Here is a 9101-nt window from a genome sequence, read left to right on the forward strand (position 1 = left end):
AAAGACAGGCTTAGTTTCAGTTTTTCTGAGTATCCTGTGGGGTATGGATTAAAACAAAGCATTATGTAATATTGAGTCCCGCTGAGGACTAGAAAACACAATACTAGTAAATTTGAGTAACAGCTTGACTAATACCCAAAGTATGCAATATACAATTACAGGGAAGCAGTGTGATGAATGAGCATCAGTGTTAAACCTGCTGGGATTAGCAGAGCTTCATAAAGCTGGGCAGATTTCCTCCTGTAGCTCCTCCTGTGTGCGTGCACGGGGTAAAGAGGCTGCTCATTCTAGCGGTGAAAAATCAGACGGCATTAAAACTTCACCTGAGGCTGACACCAAGCGTCTTGCTTCTATGGAGCTTCTGTGTCCCTGGCCAAGTGAACCCCTTTCGGGGTGCCGAGGAATGTGCATTAGCTTCGTCCCGTGTGAGAGTCAAATTCACCTCAGGTGTACCTCTCCCATTTCCCTTCCCCCACTCTAAGATCCAATCCAACTGATAAGGTGCCAGTTCCCAGCCTTACCGTGGGTTTGGGAATATGTAGGAGTAGTCAGCTATCACAAGTGTCATTTTAAATATTAAATACAACACTGAGATGTTCTAAGGTCATTGGTAAAGGTCTTCCTCATGCTCAACAGGCCACTGAAATAAGTAAAGCAACTGAACAGGAACAGGACATGTAATTCAGTTATAAAATGATTTAATCTTCAAGATTATGTCATCTGTATAAAACATCGAAGGGAGGATGACAGACAACAATGGCTTTTAAATTGTAAAATTCTATGAACAACATACATTTCATGTCAGCTGGTGAGATAAGCATGTCTACTTTACAAGTCTAACTCTGTCTTTTAAGACTCTAAATTTGGGATTGTTGGTGATCTTCTTGTTGAAAAGTGCTAGCACCTCCTCCTCCTTTTTAAAATTTCCATCACCAGTGAAAGAGTAGTACGCTGCCAACACCTGGAAAAGAGGAACATATTAAACTTGAACTTCAAATAAGAACAACATAATGGGTTCAGATGTCACATGGGATGCTGTACAAAAAAAACTTTAGAGACTCACATCCACAGAGAAAAGAAAACACTTCACGCCTCACCTTTTTCCTGAGTTTCTTTACTGACAGTTCCTGGTCAGGTGATTCTCTCAGTACGGCCTTGATATTTCCCTTCCAATTAAATTTCCCTGTAAGTTCATCAGAAACATCGGTTAGCTGCTAGTAGGGGGGATGTATTCACCAAGGGTCATTACCTCACTGTCAACAAAAGGAGCAACACTGACCCCTGGTGGCTTTATTCTTGTACACCTTTTTTCTTTTTTTATGAAAGATTTCAAAGTCAGGTCATGAGCCACATTACCTTTGGGAACTGCTTGATCCTCTGTCTCCTCTGACTCCTCTGCAGCTTGGTCAACTGAAACAAACAAGATAAAACAGTTATATATTAAGCCTAATACTAACACACGCAATTATACAATGAAATGAAAAGACAGGTTTCACAAGGAAAAACAAAAGGGAAACGTGAAATGAACAGCATACTTTCAAACACAAGGACACAAGAGCAGATTGCAATAAAATGGACATTCTGACTATTGGAGCACTTACACAAAATTTACCACCAATACATTATTTACATTTTTATCTACATTTTTTGGCCAAACAACTTCATTGTAAAGCTGACTATATAATATTGTAAAGAGATAAGTATCCAGGAACAGATTGCAGGTACACATTTAGAAAAAGTCTTACTTGTCTTAATTTTCTTGCTGGATGTCTCATTTTCAGCAGAGTGCCCGTTCTGTTCTTCATCTCCATCTTCTTCACAGCGGTTCTTTCTCTTTCTGTCCTTTTTCCCCTTTTTTCCTGCCTGGTCGTCTTCTATGTCCTGTGCAACTGTCTTAACAGCCTTCCTGTCCTTCTGCTGACGGGCCTCTTTACGCTCCCGCTTGTTCAGTTTCTTCTTCTTAGCGTCTGGATGGCCATTCTGCTCTTCATTTCCATTAGTGTCTACTTTGACTTCAGCCGCTGTCTGTTTTGCTTCTTTAGTCTCCTGTGGGGCCTCAGGAGGCTGTCGGATTATGGGCGGGGAAAACATGGGGAACTTATTACTTGTGGTATAAAGAAGCATGCCATGTTTTCTCTTCATCTCATGACTATCAGAGCAGGACACCAGCCATGTTAAACCCTGTAAAACATTTCTGTACCTATTGAATTTACTTACTTTGAATTTTGAACTAAACTAACACCTTATCTGTTCTATGTTGACAGACAGTGGCTAATATGCACAGGGAAACAGTCAAACACAACAGTTCTGGTGATATTTAAGCAAAGTAACTTACATTGTCAGCTGCAGCGAGGATGTCCCACACTTCATCATGAAGACTGGTGTTAGCTATTTTAAGACTGTTTCTCATCCAGTTCTGACGGAAATGAAATATGAATATGAATAATATGAATATATACATAGTTCATTCATGCAAGCCCACAGTGTCTCCCAGACTCAACAACAACACTATGAAGACAACTGTTCATTACATAAATGATTAATAAAACATAATAAAATTATTGCCACATATAAGATAAGACATAACATAAGATATGCCAACCTGAAACTTTGCCTTCTTTCTTGGGACGTTATCATACGAACTGACTTGTTGGAGCACATCCTTTAGCTTTGCACTGACTCCAGGTTTGTTCATGGCTTCATGGACTCTCTTCAGGAGAGGAATCATCAAGTTAGAAACAAAAAATACCGCTTCTTTAAAGTGATGTGCATCGGTGCTCTGCATTATACCTGGATCCACTGCTGCTGTTTCACGTCTCCTTTATTTGCCTTAGCCTCGTAGCCTTTGCCTCCATACTTCTGATCCTCGCTGATACATTTATTGTGGTTCTTGTAGTCGTTACCCCTGTTCAGCATGCACAGAGAAATACAGTTGCACACAAGCTGCACTGTGAGACTGGAGGCTAACGCTACGTGGTTATATCTAGCAAACAGGTTAAACAGAAAAGGAGACACATTACCAGAAGTCTTTTCCACAATCGATGCAGGACAGGACCTGGCACCCCCGGCACATGTTCACGTGTTTATCAACCTGGGCTTTTTTCAGGGATTCACCACAGCCGTTGCAGGTGAAGAAGACCATCTTTAACGTTACTTCTGCTTGACTAAGCCGTAACGATAACTTTGATTTAACCGAATCTGCACACACAGACACCACTAACGGTACCAACGTATAGCTCAACCCGAATTTGGTACAATCCACATGCGAAAGCGGGATCCGACTTCCACAGCGGTGTCTGGTACAAGCTAACGTTAGCCAAAGCTAGCAAATATTAAAATAAAGCAATGACTGGAGTAGACAGGGGTTATCAACGGGTATAAATGCGGCGAGTGCCGATGTTAAACTTCTTATACCGTCCAGCCGCCTGCTCTGTCCCAGTCGTGTAAACGTTTCAAAACACACGTGACCACGCCAACATATTTTAGCTACGTTAATAATCTTCCGTGTAACGTTAAAGATGTAACCGAAGGAAAGTTCCGGCCAGAGTGGAAAAGACTCTAAAACTAAACTTGTTTTGCATTCACTGGCAAAATGTGTTTAATGTCTTTGAGCGTGTGTAGTTTAGTTACACCAACTTGAAACGTTACAATATATATTACACTATCATTGCTTCTCTAAGTCTCAAAATAATCCTTCGTGTTTAGGCAGCGCGAAATCCGGGTTGTACCAGGAAGTGAGGTGACGTTGTTACACTCGACAAGTGACCCATCATCCAAATAAAAGGTGGACTCCTTTGGACTTATCTTTAGGACAAACCTTACTGAACAAACAATATTTAGGACTTAAATTCTGGGTTAAAATATCGTTCTTGAAGGATTTGGTGCTGCACTGATTCCCACCACTGACGTTGTGGCTGGTTAGCCTAGCTGTGTAGTTAGCTTGCTGTTAGCAGTTTTCGTCCAATTTTTGCATGGGTGGTCTCGCAGCACGGAAACACTGGATTCTGCGCGGTTGTTGAATTCCCTCTCTCTCTCTCTCCCTCTCTCTCTCTCTCTCTCTCCCCTCTCTCTCTAATATTACAATGAGAAAAGTGTTGCCAGCAGTCGCTTGCATCACTTTCAATCCGGTTGCATTTCAAGGACTGACTAAACAGATGAGTGATTAATATCTTCTTAATATTTGTTTTTGACATGTGTCTCCATGGTTAGCTTTAGATGGAGAAGTTGGAGCTGAGTTTTTCAGCTGCTGAGTGACGATGGACACCCTGTCCAACCACAGCTCTTACCTCCTGCAGCAGCTCCAGGAGCAGAGGATTCAGGGTCTGCTCTGTGATTGCATGCTGGTGGTCAAAGGTGTCTGCTTCAAAGCCCACAAAAATGTCCTGGCTGCTTTCAGTTCCTATTTCAGGTGCCTTTATGTCTATATATTTAATGGAGTGACACACCAGTCAATCAGTGGTGTATTTCCATCATTATTACTTGGCTAAATAATCATACTCTGCTGTTTTACGGTAACATAATGTGAAAAGTCCTGCTTTGATCTTTCCAGGTCTTTATTCCAAAATTCCCCCAGTCAGAAGAATGAGGTGTTCAACTTGGTCATCCAGGATGTCAGTGGCATCGGCCAAATATTGGACTACATGTACACCTCTCATCTTGACATCAACCAAGATAATGTTCAAGCACTCCTGGACATTGCTCAGTGTTTGCAGGTTCCAAATGTTCAGAGCATGTGCAATGCTTTCCTCAAGCCTTGCCCTCCACCAGTGGAAATCCCGTCATTTTCTCTTCCGGGCATGTTGAGCTCTGAGCACGACTGCCTCTTGGGGAGCAGTCTTCCTCATGATGTTGACCTCCACTGTCCCTCTGAAACCCAGAGGCCTGGCTTCGGCAGTGACATGGACCACAGCAAAAGGATGCCTGTTTCTGTGCCTAACAGCAGCACAAACTGTGAGACAGCCAGCAGCACTCAGGCACCCGTTGAAAAACAGCTCGTCCATGGCTACAAGCTCCGAAACTTCTACAGCAAGCAGTACTTCAAACAAAGTGCAATTCAGACTAATAGTGCAGCCTCAAACCAAGGCCCAGGCCCTTTGGTGCTGGTGGAAGAGCAGCAGAGCCAGCTCAGGGTCAGCCAGGGAGGGAGCCAGACTCCTGTATGCTCAGGAAACACAGCTCAGCCCAATCCTCCCTGCACATCTGTGGCAGCTGAAAATAATCCTGTCTCATCTTTAACACCCTCAGATAATTTAAACACCCCCAACTCTAACTCCACAGACTCCATGCTCAACAAGCCAGTGCGCCCAAAGAAGGCTGTGTACCTGAAGAAATACAACTACCTCCGGTCTCAGAAGGCTTTGGAGGAGATGTATGCTGAATCAGTCAGTGACCCCGTCCTCAGCTGCCCCAAAGAGACTCCTCAAGAAGAGTCTGTGGTCCAGACTGAAGCTGCAGAAGCTCCTGTTAAGCACCTTAATGCCAACAGGGAGCAGGTCACAGAGACGGCAACAGATGCGCAACCTCCCAGTCCTCCACCTGTGGGCCAAGAAGAGCAAAATCATAACACTGTGCCAGAGCCACCGCAGCAGATAGGACACAAGCAGTATTGTTGTGAGGTGTGCGGAAAGATATTCAAGCACCCAAGCAACCTAGAGCTGCACAAGCGCTCACATACTGGTATTTACTGTTTTATAATAGCCTTACAATAGTTTTAGTAATCAGTGTGATTTAATTAGAAAATTATTTTCAGACACAAACCAAAATTCTTTTTTTGCAGGTGAGAAGCCCTTTCAGTGTAATGTTTGTGGGAGAAACTTCTCACAGGTATGTTGGTGTGTTATTTCTGTTTTGCCACAGTTACTCTTAGATAGGGAAATGATGTTGAGATATCTTAACTGATTCTGCTTTACAGGCTGGAAATTTACAGACACATTTACGGCGACATTCCGGAGAGAAACCGTACATCTGTGAGTTATGTGGTAAAAGGTACAGTACCTTCCATGTATCCATTTTCCTCATTTAAATTTCCATGTTTTGTCTTTCCTCTTTCCTCTGTATATGTCTTTTTTTCAATGCTGCTGTATTATATGTTTGTGTATCTGCCTTTACTAATAGCTTGATAATTTCCAAAGCTTAGCAATATACCATGATTTCAGGTATACCAATAATAATTGTGCATTTTTATAATATGTCTTTTATTGAGACCATAATAAGTAATCTGTGACGTTGACTGACTAACTGGATCCGAATAGACTATATCTCAGTTTAGGCCCCAGCAATCTGATGTTTTCCCTATATTACACAGCCTTAATAGTCTTGACTGTTGCATATAATGTAAATATTAATCTGTGATTTAATCATTTCCAGCTTTACTGCATCAGGGGATGTCCATCGTCACAAAGTGGTCCACACGGGAGAGAAGCCACACCTGTGTGATATATGTGGTCGAGGTAAATGACTGCTCTAAACAGAAGCAATTTTCTCAATTACTTACTTAATCTATCTATATTTAGTTCTTACCTAATGGTCTCACTCTCATGGGTTGCACCTTTAAAAACGATTGATGGTGGCATAAGCTGCTTAGTTCGCAGACACAGCTGGAAAACGCTGACACATGGTTGTGAGACTGGTATCTCATTCACTGTACTTGTCTTCTTTCTCAGGTTTTAACAATCTGAGTAATCTAAAGGAGCACAAGAGGACTCATGCCACAGACAAGACATTCACATGTGACCAGTGTGGGAAATCCTTCAACACGCACAGAAAGCTTCTGAAGCACAAGGCCCGCCACGTCGGGGAAAAACCACACAGCTGTGCCACCTGTGGTGAGGAGTTGTTGAAAGTATTATTCTAATCGATTTTGTATAAAACACTTTCCCAGGGCGAAAACAGTTAAAGGGGTCGACTGGAAATGAATCGGCATATATTTTGATAATCGATTCTCCACTTTAGTAATTTTTTGATTGTTTCAGCTTCTCAGTTGCAAAAAGTGCATATCTTCAGGTTCTGGACTTTTGGTCAGACAAAACAAGCAAATTGATGACATCACCTTTCCTGAATTATGATTGGCATTTGTACTATTTTTGGACATTTTATAGAAAGATGATTAATCCAAAAAATAATCAGCATATTTACATACATACATCCATTGATAATGGAAATAACAGTACAAATTATAGCTGCAGCGCAACACTGTTCAAAAAATAAAAATCACATTTCAATTATAGAAATCCAGCCTGGTGCAGTTGCTGTGGTTAAACCCATGCTGATCCTGTCTCTACTGTGATTTTTTTGGTGGTCACACCATATGAGCAAACTTTTACTGCTATTTGTCTTTGGTTTATTTTTTTCTGCTTGGCTTTCCAAGCCAATGAAGTATTTGTAACTGCCGCTGACTGTTTGATGTCAGTATCCATTTCCTGCCGGACAGTCAATAATGATTTTGACTCTTAATGAATTAGTATCACAGGAAAGGCCCAAATTAACAAAACTAAAAGCATTCAAATGCTTGAATGATATTGTGAACCCTGGTAGTTTTTCTTCAAAAAATGCCTGCACTGTGTTTCACTCTATATATGTTCTTAATTGATGCAGGGAAGTGCTTCATCGGCTCAGGGGACCTGCAGCGTCACATACGGTCACACACTGGTGAGAAACCCTACATCTGCAACACCTGTGGAAAGAGCTTCACCCGCTCTGCCATGTTGAGGAGACACAGCAACATGCACTGCAAGGGGGCTCCAGCTGACAGCCCAGTCACCGACAGCTCGGACCCACCTCGTAGCTCGGATGATGTGGCCTCGTTCCCCAAACCGGTCAGCCACAGTAAACCTCCTGCTGCAGCCAGTGAGCCGCATTTCCCCAACATCATGCCTCATGCAGGCACCTCACCGCCTACTCCTTCACCACCACAACCAGCACCACATGTGGAGACTCCACCTCCCAGCATTCACCTCAGCCCAGCTTCTACCCCCGCCCCTCTTCCAGAGCTGCGCTCGCTGGTACCGCAACACCTCCTCTCCTCCAATCACCAGGAGAGAAGTACAGCCCTGACTGTCACAGATCACATGAAGTTGGCCAAACCCCACCTGACTCAGGAGGCTGTGTATGGTCCATATGTGGAGAATGGGAATATGTCAGTGGAGATGGGCAGAGGTCTGGCAGGGAGGCCCTACCTGCCTCCCACAGACAATCACTGCAGCCCCCTTACTACTCCTAGCAGACCCAATAGTGGGTCCTACAGGTCCAGTGAAGGCCAGTTTATCTCCAGTGTAACTCTTTGGGGCCTGGCAATGAAAACTCTCCAGAATGATAATGACATGGAGCAGTAAAATGTTGCAGCTTTGTCAGATAAGCACAGCATAGCCAGTTAAAAAGGGCACATTTCAATGTTGTTTATTTGATATGTTAAAAGTGATTTGTAACACAAAAATGGTAGCTCCTATGATGAGGAAAACATGAAAATAAAATTGATGAATATATTAATCTGTTATTCATAACTGAAAATCTTTTATTTATGTGTTCGACGTTCTTAAAATCAAAGTAAATGCTTCCTATTTTTTCTTAAATAAACAAAAAAAACACGACTACTTTTAGTCACTAAAGAGATGAAAAATGCTGTTGCGCTGCTCTACTACTACTACTTCCAAGGGTGTGGCCTGAAGTGTTTATTTATATATATATATATATATACACTGCTCAAAAAAATAAAGGGAACACTTAAACAACACAAATGTAACTCCAAGTCAATCACACTCCTGTGAAATCAAACTGTCCACTTAGGAAGCAACACTGATTGACAATCAGTTTCACATGCTGTTGTGCAAATGGAATAGACAACAGGTGGAAATTATAGGCAATTAGCAAGACACCCCCAATAAAGGAGTGGTTCTGCAGGTGGTGACCACAGACCACTTCTCAGTTCCTATGCTTCCTGGCTGATGTTTTGGTCACTTTTGAATGCTGGCGGTGCTTTCACTCTAGTGGTAGCATGAGACGGAGTCTACAACCCACACAAGTGGCTCAGGTAGTGCAGCTCATCCAGGATGGATTAATTACACTCTTTCACTTTGTATATACTGCACTGCACTTTAAAAACGTAC

At 42.4% G+C, this 9101-nt stretch overlaps 2 protein-coding genes across 3 annotated transcripts; one reads left to right on the forward strand and one right to left on the reverse strand.

The window, feature by feature from the left end:
- Positions 1 to 681: 681 nt before the first annotated feature.
- Positions 682 to 3945, reverse strand: lyar (Ly1 antibody reactive homolog (mouse)). The gene is made up of 8 exons (XM_046028836.1): positions 3021 to 3945; positions 2791 to 2905; positions 2603 to 2710; positions 2336 to 2416; positions 1746 to 2064; positions 1357 to 1410; positions 1098 to 1183; positions 682 to 961 (listed from the first exon to the last, which is right to left on the reverse strand). Exons 1-8 carry the CDS (start codon positions 3140 to 3142, stop codon positions 824 to 826), a joined length of 1023 nt encoding a protein of 340 aa, XP_045884792.1. The 5' UTR covers positions 3143 to 3945; the 3' UTR covers positions 682 to 823.
- zbtb49 (zinc finger and BTB domain containing 49) lies at positions 3647 to 8699 on the forward strand. Of its 2 annotated transcripts, none has more exons than XM_046028834.1 (8): positions 3647 to 3784; positions 4210 to 4408; positions 4550 to 5676; positions 5777 to 5823; positions 5912 to 5985; positions 6367 to 6449; positions 6663 to 6824; positions 7594 to 8699. In XM_046028834.1, exons 2-8 carry the CDS (start codon positions 4257 to 4259, stop codon positions 8328 to 8330), a joined length of 2382 nt encoding a protein of 793 aa, XP_045884790.1. In that variant the 5' UTR covers positions 3647 to 3784; positions 4210 to 4256; the 3' UTR covers positions 8331 to 8699. The 2 variants fall into 2 exon arrangements, with proteins under 2 accessions (XP_045884790.1, XP_045884791.1); XM_046028835.1 differs by lacking the exon at positions 3647 to 3784 and adding an exon at positions 3810 to 4011.
- The last annotated feature ends 402 nt before the right edge of the window (positions 8700 to 9101 follow it).

Source organism: Micropterus dolomieu, linkage group LG18 (genome assembly GCF_021292245.1).
Source record: "Micropterus dolomieu isolate WLL.071019.BEF.003 ecotype Adirondacks linkage group LG18, ASM2129224v1, whole genome shotgun sequence".
Classification (NCBI taxonomy): domain Eukaryota; kingdom Metazoa; phylum Chordata; class Actinopteri; order Centrarchiformes; family Centrarchidae; genus Micropterus; species Micropterus dolomieu.